We start from the raw sequence: 16,386 nt of genomic DNA, 5'->3' as shown, positions 1-16,386 counted from the left end.
TATTCTGGCACCGTTAGTGGTTCGATAGACCTCTGTAGTATTTTAGCATACATGTCGCTTTCTGGCATAAATATAAGTGTAAATATATACCAGCCCAAACATTAACTTTCTGGGCGTACTGGGTATGCTCTTCTGTAAATCTATGTAGTTGATTTTTTTCTGAAGAAAACCTCCAAAATGTATATGTATATGAGAGGAGATTTTCTTATTGAAATAACACTTAGTGGTGGATACTTAAGTCACATGAATGATGGCCTAATATAACCTTTACAGTACCGAGATAAAAAAAAATTGAGTTTGGGGTTTATATTTATTTTAAGCCGATAAAGTTGGGTCAAAAGGTACGGAAAATTATTTAAAAAAATATTCAAAAGGGTTAAGGGAGGGATTTAGGGAGTACACAATTGTGTGTCTAGGAAGCCAACATTAGAAAAGCACAATTGTGAAACAAAATTTATTACATTGTATGGAATGAAATAAAACAGTTTTTATCTTTAGTTAAATAAAGAAAAATATTACATTTTAGGCAACGCATTCTGGACCGACTTTTGCACCCTTCTAACCTGCATTTAACTGAATTCTTCATTTCTTCATTCTTTGGCCAGTGTTCAAAACCATCAAAGCGTTTGTCTGCACAGGACAAACTGGAAGGCATTCTTCTTTTTTTTATTTCATTTCTTTTAACGCTAGTCTCTTCCTCTATATTTTCTTGGCATTCTGTTTTCTCCAATACACGCTTCTTAGTACCGGCAATCAGATATTCCTCAAGATTAAGTCTAAATTCATAATATCTTTGCTTCAAAGGTTTTGACTATAACAATCCCTTCGATACTCCATCCAGCTGTTTACTATTGCTAAGTCGAACAAATGTAGGATAGCTTTAAGAGTTCATTTCCGGTTTCGAAAGAAAGATCGATAGTATTCCATCATTTGGTCGCAAACATCTACACAACCCATGTTTTCGTTATATGATTTAACAACAGCTGGGCATGCGCTATGCCTGAATCCCTATCTTTTAGTGGGGTAGTATTGCCCTGGTAGATTTCATAATCCAATACCAGTCCGTCGAATGTCGTAAGAACGAAATTCTTCAGTCCCACTTGTCTTGGTTTATTTTTAACAAATTGTCGAACTGGACATCTTTCCAAAAAAGGAATCATTTGTTCGTCAATAGAAAAAGCTGTATTTTCTATTCTTTCAATGGCTTTACATCTATTGCGAACCAAATCAATTACCGACTGTATTCTCCACAATCTATTCTTTTTTTGTTCCTCTTCTGATACGCTAAGATTGTCAACGACGACAACGACATGTAAATTTACACGTATCATGTAAAACCTTTGTCAGGTCATGATCCCATCAATTAATGGGAACTTATATTTTCCATTCCAATACATATGTATCCTTGGAAGATGAATACATCCCATCAAAGCATTCATTCCGAAAAATGTCTTTATTTCTTGAAAGGTAAAGTTGTTTTCTTTTGCATTTTGTTGCAAGAAATACTTAGAAGTGAAATTTGCGGCTGACTCAAAAAAATCATCATCCAAATATTTAGCAAAATATTCGTTTGGAGTTTTTACGATGGATGGAGTATAGTCCTCTTTTACAGGAAAATCCTTGCTTCTAAAGTTTCCATGCTTCCAATGGAGAGTCTGGAAATGTATGAGGGGTAAATCATCTTCTGAATCTGAAGAGCTATCAGCTTCATTTGGTGCTACAATTGGGATCTTTTTATCCTCGGACTCTAAATTCGACCCAACTTCGTCTAGAAGTTAGAACAATGCCTCCTCGTTATGCCTTAGATGGTCCAAATCAATAATTTCCTTACTTCTTCCTGTAACAAAGAATTAATTGTATCCAACTTAATTAAAATCAAACCACGTTAACTCCCGTGCCTTACAATTGTGATATACATAACAAAACCATTCCTGGAATCAACAATTTTACAGATATTTTCAATCTCTAAAAACAATACACTTAATTGAAGTTTATTATACCTATTTAATATTAAGCACTTCTTTTTTTCCCTAAATTCTATAAATAAATAATAACTTACCTGCACGAGCCATTCTTGAAAATAATCTGAAACTTTTCAGGTTATGACAAGAATGCACTCCCGGTAAAATAAACGATTTGCGCGTGCACACCTATAAAATGCACTATTCACAATTATGTCGCACGGTTGGTTCTCTACCCAGATTAAACATTTTTTGATCCTTATAATACTAGTAAATAAGGAAGTCATAATTGTGACATTGGGTAGCGTGAGGGATAATAAATTGCGACACTGCAAAGTGGCGTCTCAAATCGCGTAAACAAGAATAAGGCCTTTTTAACTATATTTTTTATAAATTTATTTGGTTTTTTCGATTGAGACATTACAACCTATATTTGTTCCAGATAAGAAGTGACCAACATAAATAATTTAACTAGAAATAATGTGCCAGTGTAGACATTATTAAGCATTTCCAACACCACAATATATTTTAGGAACATTGAACCGAATGTTTACGTGGAAGTTTTGTTACAAAAATTGATTGGTAAATGTTCTGAAATATATGTTGGTGACAGATAACCAGTCAGGGATCTTTTATTAAAAGTGAATTATGTTAACTTTCTCACTTGTTCTACTAATAATGCCTGTTCTTCTTAATCACCTTGTGTTGGCATTTTTGTGTTGTGAGCTCAGGTTTCCTGAATGTGTATAAAATATGTATTCAGAAAATAAGACCGTTCTTAATCTATTTAGAGAATATCAGCACCAAATATATTCTTAACATTTCCTCAAGGTTCAGAAAAATGATATGTCTTAATGAGGAAGATGAATAATTATTTTTTGTCAACGTTTTGAGTGTAAGAATTTATGGATTACAGGTTAAGCAAGCAAAAATTTGTTTCAAAAAATTCTTTTATAAAATTCAATTTTTTTTTATGTTTTTAATTTTTTATTTTGTTATTTTTTAAATGCAGTGGCAAAATATACTATAATTATCTTTATTTTCATCGAAAACGCTCAATCTCAGGAAAAAAATTACGAACAGAAGAATCTTCAATGCTTTTAATCATAATGCTATTATGTGGAAATAAAATTGCATTACTGGTAGTATTATCGATATCTTTTTTGTTATTCATATTCATATTTTTTTAAAATATTTCATCTAACTATATTTAGTGTGTTTACGTTTAAGGCTCCTACAGCCAATGTTATGTGGATTTATTGAACTAATATTAGAAATCTTTTAATAAAAGTTTCATAATGGATTTGTATTCTAGGAGATTGGTTTGTTATTCCCTAAATACGGTTTTCAACAAATTTAATGTATCAAAAAAAAATTATCCTGATAAATCACGATTTTGGTTTTTAAACTGAACCTAAGTATGCTCAAAACAAAGACCATTACAACGGTTTGTTTCTTATACCATAATTTAGTAGGTCATAATCCGCATTTAATCAAAAAAAAAATTAACCAAAAACCAGGCAAATAAATCTAATATTCCAATTAACTTCATTAAAATAACACAAATCATTAAACCCCTTAGATTTACATGAAGGACTTGAAGAGGCGGGACGCGAGAACGTGCGTTAACATTTGCACGCTTAACACCAAACAATGAAACAGTTAATTAAAGTTCCACTTTGAAGTTGACCATGTAAGGATTCTCTTGAGAAGTTGCGAGCCAGAGACGTAATTCATTTCTCCGAATGCATTGTGATTGGTTTGTTTGTTTGCCAAAGTAAAAATTAAACTTTTCTTTTGTCAAAGTAAAAACAATGGGGTTAAAAGTTTTTCCTGGCTAGGAAATGGCTAACCAAACCTCTTGACGACTTAAAGATGGAGCAATTATTAACTAATTTACTACATAAATCTTAGAGGGTCTCGGGGGATGAAAAATTGACGATTGAGTCTCTGTAGCAATTTGCCGTTTCCTAGTTTATAACTAATATGAATTATAGCTGGACAAGTTAGGAATATGAAAAGGTTAAATTATGTTAAAATATAGAGACTATTTAATTGATTGATTAGTTAATTACAGAGCAATAAAGAATTATCCTCTTTCCAGATGCTTTGTTGTATATACTAATCGGTGAACCTGTTTTCTCAGTGTTGATATTTTGTTAAAAAATCAGATCACTACCAACCAGTATTACTAACCAACACTGAGAAAATAGGTTCACAAATTGATATATATACCACAAAGCATCACTGTATAGAATCTGGAAAGAGGATAATATTTGATTGCTCTGTAATTAACTAATCAATCAATGAAATAGTCTCTGTTTCAACTGGATTTAACCTTTGCATATTAGTTAACTGGTCCAGCTATAATTCATATTAGTTATGAACTAGAAACAGCAAATTGCTACAGAGACTCAATCGTCAATTTTTCATATTCTTCTTTCATATTTCACTTTATCAGCATAATCAGCCTTAAATACATAGAATAATAATAATAATATATATAATGTTTTAAAATTAGGGAACAAAAATAATTGAATTTACCACAACAGAATATTTATTTTTTGCTAATAACCTGCTCATCTTTTCAATAATGATTTTTAGAATACCTTATAATAGAAACTGCCTTCTAAAATAAGAACATTTCAATTTCATTTTCTAACCAAAACTATTTGTTTATACTTCCAGTGACACTAGTGACTTAGATGACAATACAGAGGAAGATGCAAAATCAACAAAAACAGATGAAAACAAAAAGTAAGTTAAAGAAGTTAATCTTATGACCTATTTAATATAAGTGTGCCATATTATAATTAAATCAAGCGTAAATGTGATAATATCCTGGTTTACAGTAACTAAAACTGCGCTCTTTATTATGAAATTAATTATTTATTAGATAATTTAACCTTAGAAAACCTAACGGTACAGAGCATTCTTTCGCCTGTTTTATAGCAGCATAACCTTCTCGATTGCAGAAAAATGCGAAAAAAGAACCGCTAATCGTTTAAAGAGTTAACTGAATAGAGTTAACTGAGAAATTATTCAGAAATTGTACATTATTACATTTTATCAAAATTATAAATTTTTTTGTGTTAGATCTAATGCGTAAGTGTACCTAATCTTAGATCCTTATGATTTTAATGTTGAGGACTGACTGAAACAAAAAGAAGGTCGAGTTGGTAAAAAAATTTCCATAATTTGTTTTTAGTACTTTTAAAATTACTTTTTAAATATCTTTATTAAGCTAACAACAAAATAAAATAACAAAATTTAGGAATATGGATAGCTCTAGTTACCTATTAACCATTTAAAATTCATATTTACAAGTATTTAAAGCAATATTGCCCAATACTTCATACTGCAAATAGTTAAGTGGCTCTCATGTTTATTTTTTTAAATTATTCCTTTTTTCTATCTGCTGACAAAATAAATCTTTTTCACGAGAATTACCCATTATTCTTGAACTGTTAATAGAAGGAAAATTATTATGACTTTATGCAAAGAAAGGGAAACTGTTATTTGCTTTACCAGTGACTTTTAAAAAGTTATAAACACATTAAATAAAAGTACACTGTTCGGTCCTTGTCAACAATAGTAATACAACAGTAAGAAAACAAAAATAATAAATTTAAAAAAAAACAATAATAATAAATAGAGTTTTTTGACATGGAATCAAACCCTAGGATGTATATTCAATACTAATTTTAAACCTTTTATCCACTGATAGCGCTGTGTCCAAAACATGTAGGGAATTTTAAATAACTAAATGTTTAATAAATAAGTGGAGGGAGACTGCAGGATTTTCATTTTACCTTAACATTAAATAAAAGTCACGTAATTACAACAGAAATTGATTGATTGGTAACAACTCGTATTTACAGATCAGCTTAAGAGTTTTATTGCATGGCTGGAATGTGACAAAGTTAAGTCAAGTTCCTTACTCCAATAAGAGTATTACCTTTTATTAACTTTTAAATTTAAAAACTAATACAAAAAAGAAATTTTGCGCGTTATTTAGTTTTTTTTTTACTTCCTGATTGGTGAAATATTGCGATGAACCTATTTTTTTGGTACTTAACTAATACCTTTTTCTGTTTATTAATGCTTTTGTCATGTCTGTATTTAATTGTTTTGTCATCCTTGTTTCAATTAGTTAAGAACAGTAAATACAAAATCATCTTCTTCCGGATAGTACGTTTAAAATTTAATTGATACGAATATATCATTGATTTTCTTTATTTCTTTTGAGTTTATGTATAATTGTATTTACTACAGTTTCATTTTCTCTTCTTCTTCTTTTTCCTCTTCTTCTTCTCCTCCTTCTTTTTATTCAATTTTTTGGAGCACATTGGATCTTATAAGAACAATATCCAATGTCTTAATTTAGTTCATGAGTGTATTATAGTTTTTGGTGTAAGTTAAATTATAACTTTAAGGTAACTATTTGTCTCAAATACAAAAGAACACAGTAAATGAATTAGTATAGCATATCAATATATTCAAATATGAACAGATATTTGAAGCAATGCAACATGTAAAATTCCAATTTTAATTATAGTTTTTATTAGAATTGTGTACAAATAAAAATACCACAATAAAAGCGAATTAAAAATATAGCAAAATCCTTTATTAGGAATATTATGTCTTGAAAAATACAATAATCTCTAAATAGCTATAATCATTGATTTTTAGTTGGTTATAAAAAAAAAGTATATTATAGATAAATTTCTTTTATGCTCCATTTTTCTTGTTCCCCGTTCGGTCATAATATCTAAAATAAGCTAAAGGCCTTTAACTATGGACCCCTCTTTTCAACATCACACGTTATTCTATTTTTCTAATTTTTAATATGTAATAGTATGTAATATTTCTATTAAAAATATGTTAACAATTAAATTCATTTTCAAAAAGTAATTGGGTATTTGTAGACGTTTTTTTCTTATAGTAACATAGAAACACTTTAGAAGTCAAATATAAGTCAAATTCTTGTTTACAAGTCTTTTAATACCTTAATAAATTTTTTAAAAAACTTTATAATATTTTAACTTCTTTATTATTTCAAAATTGATGATTAAAAATCTGTTTCAATTAATCAATTTTAAAAGATCTTTAATTATCAAATTTCAAATAATAAAGAAGTTAATACATATAAATATTTAATAATGGAAGTAAATACATTATACTCATCGTCTCCATTGATATTCCAAAAAAAAGATTTACGAAGATAAAGCATCTCATTTCCTGACTATACCCCGTATTCGCAGTTCAAAGTCGCAATTCATTTAAAATTCAGAAGAAAAAATGACGTAATTCCCGACTACTGAACGGTAATGCAGTTATGGGTGAAGCCAATGCAATGAAAAACGTAAATCAAGTTCAAGGGTACCGACTTGCACTGTTATGTTTACGGTCTATGTTACAGGGAGATTTAAAATCGAAAGTAATTGAAAGTAGAAAAATTCTTTCAAGGGATATTATATAGTTACTAAAATAAATAAAATAGACAAGAAGATTATTAAGGTTCACATTAGCATATCTCTAATAAATTCGTTATTAGGAACACTTTTCTTATCATGTTTATTTTCATATAATCTAGAAGCTACTGAATTTATTTAACATTATTATATAGCTGAGAAATTATATTAGTTGATTGGACAAAGCATCGTTTATATATTCCTTTTGATGTAAAGCGGTCCGGTCCCAAAGATAGTCTTTCTAGTTCTTTGTTATGCCAGACAAATCTCAGATACCTCATATGACGTCTTGGTCTGAAGTATCCAACGTAGTCTTTTTATATATTTTTAGTTGACACTAATGGTATTTATTACCCTCTTTTTGAGATATGGAATAACTTTCTCATGTTTACGATCTGGTCATCACTCCCATACTATTTTAATTTTTCCATTGTTTTGGCGTAGATTCCTAAGGATGGTTCTGATTCTATAAAGTATAATATATCGTAGTAGATTATGCGACCACACTTTATCATTCCTAGCGCTTCTTCGTAGTTCCATACCTACCTAGATAAGAGAGCTGCTGTAGCTCCGTTTACCTCTGATGTCAGTTTCAGCCGAAATTCTATTTGATGCTATGTATCTGCGGTCAATATAATTCTGTAGACAGCGATAATAAGTAGACAAGACCTTCTTTCTTTAAATGTTATTCAGTTTTTCAGTTCAGAATCTTTGCTCCATCTATTACGAATTAGTAGTGTCCATTGCCTTTTCCCTAAAGAACCACATGAAACATATTCAACTCAATATTTTTCGGAGATATAAGTAGTTCGCAAACAGATTTGAACATTACATGGTTTGAATTCAACCTTAAAGATCGGCACGTGGAACACAAGAAGCCTGTTTAAATCCGGTAAACGCCATTTTTGACCAGGAAAGACAAGATTGATATTCTGAGGATCGCGAAGAGTTGGTGATCCAATTCGAGGTTCTGTCCTGTAGGGTCAAATATTTTCTATTCCTCAGGCAATCAAGATATAATACACAAGGGTATTGACATACTACTAGCTGAAAAGGTTATGCCTTAAGGCTATGATTTGAAGAAGAATATTTGAAGGACTTTTATGCGTCTTAATAATCAAGTAATAATCACTCTATATAAAATACTATGAAAAAAAACTGAGAAAGTATAAACAGTTCATGAAATAAACGCATTAAACAACTAGTACCGCTATAATCCTGTGAGATAAAATTAAATGTCATTTCATAGAGACTGTAAATTTTTTTCACGGCACTCCTATGTTTATCTATAGACTAAGAACGATTAATATTATTGATTGGAATGATAAATTAAAGGTAGATCAGGAATAAGGTAATAATAATTAATTAGGTGCGGTAGACGAAACAGCAGGCGTACCAAAGTTAAATTATGCCTGTGGCAAACATTTTGTTAGTACTTTTAATTTGGTATACTTACTTAACTATAGGCTTAATGATAATTGATTAACACTTTTTTTTCTCAAGTATTTTGCAATGATTCAACTTTAGAATAACTAATTTTTTACTTATGTATAATCATTCATTGCAAATTGGATATTTAGAATCCGATTGTTTAACACATCGATGTTCAATATATCTCTTGCAGAGATTTTCATAAAGTTTTTAATTTTTTATCAAGCAGGTCATTTTCAGTATGGTTTGCTAAAGACCTTCTTAGCGACATTTTCAAAAAAGAGAATATGACCCTTCATTTTTAGTTTCTCTAAATTCATTAGCAAATCCCCATGAATAACCACTATTGAAATTATTAGTCTAATAGAAAGGTCAAATAAAGAGTTGGAAGCAATTTGATTCTTACTTTCTTACAACTAATCATTATATAATCCTTTAGATATATAAATTAATAAATTACTCGAGACTCAAGCCCCCAATTCTGCCATTGTATTCCATACACTTAATGTAAATTATTATATCTTCCATTAGACTTTTCCAGGTGTTTAAAGTCATTTCAAGTTCCTTGCAGATACAGTAGATAAAGTCTTAAAAACATTTATTAAACTTAATTTGCTATAATGAGGTCAATGTGGTGACAAGTGCTGAAAGTGAAGTCTCTTTACATGACATAAAAACTTTACTTTTCAAAGAAATTCATCTAAAGGATGTAACTTTGCAAATCTTGGCGGCCTCTCAATAGAGCCTTACCCGGTAATTCACTGATCGGGAAATGGATGTCAAAAAACCGTCGTACTTGAGCCATCTAGTGTGGTGGTGCATAATTTTATTGAATGTCATTTTTCATTGTAGTTAACGTCATTTTGTATTATTTTGGTAATTTTTGGCTCTATTGAAATGTGCAAGTACGAGAGAAAAGAATACAGAAGTGCAATAGTAAAGACAGGTCCAACAATATTATTTGACATTTTATATTTCGGGATATTACGAAAAATAACTTTTCCGAACAAATGTGGATTGGAGGCATTCTAATATTGACAATATAATTACAGCACCATGTATATAGAACCTACACTTGTACTTCAAACAAATATGAAATAAAAGATTTGCATTTTCGATTAAAGTAGCAAATTATGATAGCCTTGGGTATTGCGTAAGTAACTTATGCGTTTCCCAAAACTGCTATTTCTTCAGGTTTATTTCTAGCTGATCCATTTTCTCGATGACGATTACGACAAGTATTTGACATACTTTCTTTAAAAGTTCTTATCAACAAAACGACACATTTTTTGGTAATATTTCTGTCTGAACGTAACAGTAGCTCTTGCATTGCTCCTATTTTGGTAATATAATTTTGTTATTTTTGCCCTTTCTTGATTTGAACAAATCATTGTTTACTATTTATTATAAAGTAATTAAACAATTATAGGCAGGTAACTTAACGATTTCGAAATCAAAGACAAAGTTTTTCTATGACACTGAGTGATGCTAAATGTTCTTGCTAGCATAGTTATTATTTTATTGCCGCACAATTTATTATTATCAGTATTAGGTAAGTTTTATTAATTCTAAGCCGAATTTTATTAACCCAAATAGTTCACGATTGAAGATAGGTATAAATTTTATATAAAGTTACTAAAAACCTGGCGTATCTAAAAATTCAAAATTTTAATGGAAATTCGCAATATCTTAAAAGAGTCACAAATAGGGATGCGACCTTTTCTTGAGGCTACCCTGTATCTCATAATATTTTTACAACAAATAAGCAGAATAGTTTATTTTAATATTTGTTTAATTTTTTCTTCATTTGTTTAATTTTTATTTTGCATTTCTAGACAAAACCATAGCGAGATCGAAAAACGTCGCAGAGATAAAATGAACACGTACATCACCGAATTGTCCGCCATGATACCCATGTGTCACGCCATGTCCAGAAAATTGGACAAGCTTACAGTACTTAGAATGGCAGTTCAGCATTTAAAAACTATACGAGGATCCGTCCATTCATACACTGAGGGTCATTATAAACCATCTTTTTTGACCGACCAAGAACTGAAACATTTAATTTTGCAGGTATTAATATTAATGTCTAGTATGTGTATGTTGGTTTTAAAATTGCCCACAAGGGCAAGTAAATTATGTGTTATTGCTCCGTTGTTTTACATAGGTGTAACACAAGTTAAAAATTTTTACGCCGATATCACGACCTGTTATCTAAATAAGAAACAGATAAATTAAAACAGTAAATAGTGCACAACGAGATTTAAAAAAAATCCTTAACGACCGAAGTAGGGTGTGACATATTTATTATGTAGCTGCGCATTTTTATAATTTTTCTATAAGTCGTAGATTTTTTTTATAAATAATTGAATGATTCAAGTCGCGCGTCATATTTTACGGTAAATGCATTGCTACGAATTCAGAATCATTTTTGATTTTTAGGCAGCAGACGGGTTTCTTTTTGTAGTTGGTTGTGATCGAGGTAGAATTCTTTATATTTCCCAATCTGTTTCAAAAATTCTGAATTATAGCCAGGTGAGTGCCGAAATGATGGATTTTTTTTTAAACTCTTGATAAAAATTTGAATTTTAGGCTGATCTATTAGGTCAAAGCTTATTTGACATTATCCATCCTAAGGACGTTGCCAAAGTCAAAGAGCAACTTTCTTCATCTGATTTAAACCCGAGAGAAAGACTGATAGATGCTAAAAGTAAGTTTTTTGCTCACAGAGATACTTTATTTATAAATATACCTTTCATTATGCTAGTAACATTTATTTGTGAAAACTTAAACCTGATAGTTTGTCTTAAAATTAGCTTGATGTTTTCCTTTATTCCTTATTTCTTATGGAATTAACTCAATTGTTTAACGTTTTGTCTTTTTACGATAAATCACCTTAATATATGTATTCGAATTAATTTAACTGGAAGTTATTCAATGTTCTAACATTGAAAGGTTAGAAGTTACATGCGGTAGAACTAAGGGCATTTTATTTGCTTGAACATCTTTGATGCAATGATGCCAAATTCTTGTGTTAAAATTGCAAAAAAACACTTTATAATATCATAAAAATTTGTTGATTTACTTGACAGACACAAGACAATTCTGTTCCTCTTCAATAAAATATCAAAATTAAAAAACAAATATATATTATGATAAGATACTATTTAATAAAGTCGATATTTAACGTTAAATGAATATGGATAATGTATTTTAAAGAAGGTGGCAACGCCACTGGATCGCATTGTTGATGCCACAGACAACAGGAATCACTACCAGTGACGTCGTCAAAAAATATTTACATAATACATATTTATTAATAATAGAGTATGCTTTAAATATAAGTAATATTACCGTTGATGAAAACTATTTATGTGTTTTTTTAACGCTCTTCTACTAAAGTAAGGTAACTGGTAAAGGTACAAACCTACATAATAAGAAGCATTTTTGTGTAAATTAAATATTTAATAGATTTCTTAACAATAATATTTTAACAATAAGATCCAGATTTTTAACATTTTGCATCCTTTTATTGTATTAAACAAATATCAATTTTACATCTCTTATTTTATATCACCTCAGACAATATATATATAAAATGCTGACTTCTTCAAAGGGACAGTAGTGTTATATCGGAAACTAATCTATCTAATGTCTTTATTGAAGATATGAGACCAATCTTCTGCCAAGATAACAACAAAATATGAAATAAGTCCTGTGCAAACCAGACAAAACTTTTTTTGACAGTTTTCTTTTTTTCATAGTCTAACTAGAGTTTCTCGAAAAAATATTTAGATTTAAAAATATATTATTATTTTACTTATTCACAAACAATTTTCTATTTAACTAACTACATATGCTTCCTTAAAATCTAATAGTAATTATTAAGAAGATATAGAGGTAGAAATGTTATTTTTCCTATTTTCGAGCGTTTTTGACACTATATCTAAAATTATTTATCATTTTCTTGCAAAATATACGTCTATGAAATAAATTTCTAATTTTCTTAGCTATGTTGCCAGTAAAAACAGACGTACCTCAGAACGATTCTCGCTTATGTCCCGGCGCAAGAAGATCGTTCTTTTGCAGAATGAAATGCCAAACGGCATCACAAATCAAGGAGGAGGCTGATACCACCACAGGCTGCCACCGTAAGAATACGAAACTAAACTCTGGTAAGAGAATTACAATTTAAGTTTAATAAATATAACCTAAAAAAACTACTTTTAAGACAAAAAGTTCAACGTCATACAATGCACCGGTTATCTTAAATCATGGGCACCAGCTAAAATAGGACTAGAAGAGCAAGAAGATGCTGATTCAGATCCTTGTAATTTATCATGTTTAGTTGCTATAGGACGTATTTTACCACATATTAGCACAGTCGCTCTTAGTAACTATGGAAATGAAAAAGTTCGACCCATTCAATTCGTTTCCAGACATGCGGTGGATGGAAAGTTCATATTTGTAGATCAACGGTAAGTTATACTGTTAAGTTTTAGGCTCTTGTTACAATAAATTATACACAAAGGTTTGTTTAGTCATGATGGCAGTAAACAATAAAAGAAGAATAAATATAAAAGGCTTGAATGCAATATCTAGGTTGGCCATTTTGGCACCTACAAGGTCGTTAACGAAAAAACGCGGCGATTTTTGATCTTCGGGCAAAATATTTGCCAGTTTTATAACATGACAGCAACCGTGTAGCAAGAAGGAGACTCTAGGTAGTCTATATTATGGCTCGCGTACAAAAACCGCTTAAGTAATTTTTCACAATTTTATTAAAAAGGATTTTTTTGTAACAATTCTATTCTTTTAATGATTGTTATGACTTCACATTCTCTGGTCTCGGTAAAGTAGAAAGGCTTAGTAAATATCGTTTTAAAATCGGCATAAACGCGGCAAATCAGTGATAATGGTTTATTCAAATGCCAAGTGGGTGCAAATTAACTTCTTTTACAAATAATAAGACTGCCAATAGAACTGCCTAATTATAAAACCAACGATATCAAATCGATAAGTTTATTGAAAATTTGGAGTTGGTCCAAAAATTTCGGAAAACGTAGTCAGTAGCTAACAAACTAAAAGAAGCTACAAAGGTGGCGATTTTAAAGCAAGTTAAAGAACTTACTGTGAGTACCGCAAACTTGGCGATACATCTGGCACTAAGGAAAGCAGCATTCAGAAGATATTGAAAAAAAAAGAAGTTTCATCTTAGCAACGTCTGGTATAAGACTTTCTGTTTTAACGTGTGTTTTCCTGTCAAATGCACTTTTTTCCCAGATGGTACGATAAATCGTCACAACTATCATTATCGGTTCGCTTCAAGTTGCAGAATACTCCATGAAAGTGGAGCCATAATTGGTTTTTACCAGAAAATTTAACAGCAGACATGTGTTTGGAATTATTATAAAATGCCATTTATCCTGTATTAGTAAAGTTGATTGAAAATGACGCTCAGTACATAGAAAACTTAATATTCCAAAAAGATGGTGCACTACCCCAATATGCACTGAGAGTTCGTTACTATTTGAATCAAATGTTTTTAAGTCAATGGATCAATAGATGAAAAAGTATTGAGTGGCGCTACATTTTCAAATCTAATCCCATTAGATTTTTTATGGGGCTACTTAAAAACTAAACTTTATGTCCAGCAGCACTGGGAGATCTGATTTAAAGAAAATAAGAGTAGTATCTTGGCTATAGAGATAGTAGCGATGTAAAACTCATGTGATTATAATCTAGGTAAAAATACCTTCAAAATAAGGTTTCACTTGATCACGCTTTATATTCTATATTTTAAAGATGGGTCTCATCCTCGCTAGAGAGTTGGCATTTAGAAATGAAGAAGTGATACTCGCAACAAATGTTTCTCCCTAAAATGAAGAATTGACGGGTCTGACTAGTTTTTTTCGTAAATAACCTGGGGTAACCAGAATTGGCTCTGTTTGTTGTATAAGGCTGTGTAATTACTATAGTACCATTTCAATGCTACGTAAAAAATAGGTTTCTTGTAAGTTACTGATGACTACGATTACGTTATACTTCTAATCAGAAAAATAGATACATACATTTGGTTATACATTTAAAGATCAATCTGTTAACAATTTCTTTATGTAAAATTATACAATTTCCTAAATTTTTTCGTAATTCTCCAACTATTGGATTTTTTAAGTATTTTCTGCATTTAATTCCATTAATGTATATAAAATCTGCCAATTCTCTTTAGTTTAACCCCTCGTAATTACTACTTTAGATACACTCTGTATACTTTATACTTGATTTGAACTTTTAGGGCAACACTTGTCTTAGGTTTCCTCCCACAGGAAATGTTAGGCACGAGCATGTACGAATACTTCCACAACGACGACATTCCGGCATTAGCAGATAGACACAAAATGGTACTTCAAACAAGTGAATACGTATCAACCAATGTTTACAGGTACAAAAACATCATTAGAAGTATATTGGAATGCTGACTTACTATTTTTTTATAGGTTTAGAACAAAAGATGGTGATTTTATTAGGCTGCAGAGTGAATTAAAATCGTTCAAGAATCCCTGGACGAAAGAGATTGAATATGTTATTTCAAAAAACAATTTAGTTTTGTAAGTTCATGCTGGTTTAATTTAATAGAAAACTGATAAAAAAAAATTAATATTTCAGAAGCGAGTTTCGTATGGTAGAGAGCAGCGCAAGCCGACCAGAAGTAAACATTCATGAAACATACGATTTTTTCTCTAGTCGTAAGTGATTGAAATATACTTATAAAATAAATAAATTTAGTCCGTCGTTTTTCCTCTAATTTTAATCTTGTAGTGTAGTGAAATGGTGGTATATGTGTCAATTTTTATGGAATATTTAGCTCCACCAGTATTCTATTTTGCGGTTTATTTGGTTCAAAGGTGCGATGTAAAGACTCCATCAATGCTACCTCTGATGACTAAAAATTTACAAAATAGATACCTTTCATTTAAATCATGTTAATATGATAAAAGGGCAACAATTTAAAAACAATAGTAAAAAAGTGTTCTCTCCTCAAAAATCCTATTAGAAATTTTTCTCGAACAATATAGTACGTTATTTTTATACATACATTGGTAATAAGCTGTTAAAGTGCATTCAAAAAATCCGAAATTCCTTATTTTTGTATGTAAGTGTCAAAAGTTAATAGTTACCGCCTTTATACTATCGAACCTATAATTGATTACCATTTAAAGATGAAAGATTCACATGATTTAAAATCTAAATGTCAAAATAAATAAATGAACTCCTTTTTCATAAAATAAAATTTAATGTTAATTCGAGCAGTTATTTTGATGTTGTAATTTTTGAAGTTTTCTCGTAATTATGGAAAATCTTAAGTATAGACCACTGTTATTGTAGCATTTCTCACATTCGTTAGGTGTGAATTGAAACAATTAAAAATAGTCAACTAATTTATTTACATTACTTACACTACGAAACATGATCACTTACTACCACTCGAAATATTTATTTCACTGTATTGATTTACAACT

At 30.2% G+C, this 16,386-nt stretch overlaps 1 protein-coding gene across 4 annotated transcripts in view; it reads left to right on the top strand.

Annotated features, from left to right (window-relative positions):
• Positions 1-16,386, top strand: part of LOC126739451 (protein cycle) — a 44,838-nt gene that overhangs the window by 22,333 nt on the left and 6,119 nt on the right. For 3 of the 4 annotated variants that reach the window (XM_050445130.1, XM_050445129.1, XM_050445128.1), the window contains 9 exons: positions 4,650-4,718; positions 10,702-10,939; positions 11,309-11,401; positions 11,459-11,576; positions 12,877-13,041; positions 13,098-13,344; positions 15,162-15,308; positions 15,364-15,474; positions 15,533-15,612. In XM_050445130.1, coding sequence (XP_050301087.1) covers positions 4,650-4,718; positions 10,702-10,939; positions 11,309-11,401; positions 11,459-11,576; positions 12,877-13,041; positions 13,098-13,344; positions 15,162-15,308; positions 15,364-15,474; positions 15,533-15,612 — 1,268 coding nt within the window. Of the gene's footprint in view, positions 1-4,649; positions 4,719-10,701; positions 10,940-11,308; positions 11,402-11,458; positions 11,577-12,876; positions 13,042-13,097; positions 13,345-15,161; positions 15,309-15,363; positions 15,479-15,532; positions 15,613-16,386 lie in introns of those variants that run through there. The other variant, XM_050445131.1, reaches the window with a different exon arrangement.

The sequence above is a fragment of the Anthonomus grandis genome, chromosome 8, assembly GCF_022605725.1.
Source record: "Anthonomus grandis grandis chromosome 8, icAntGran1.3, whole genome shotgun sequence".
NCBI classification, from domain to species: Eukaryota; Metazoa; Arthropoda; class Insecta; order Coleoptera; family Curculionidae; genus Anthonomus; species Anthonomus grandis.
This window is presented reverse-complemented; position numbering and strand designations above follow the sequence as displayed.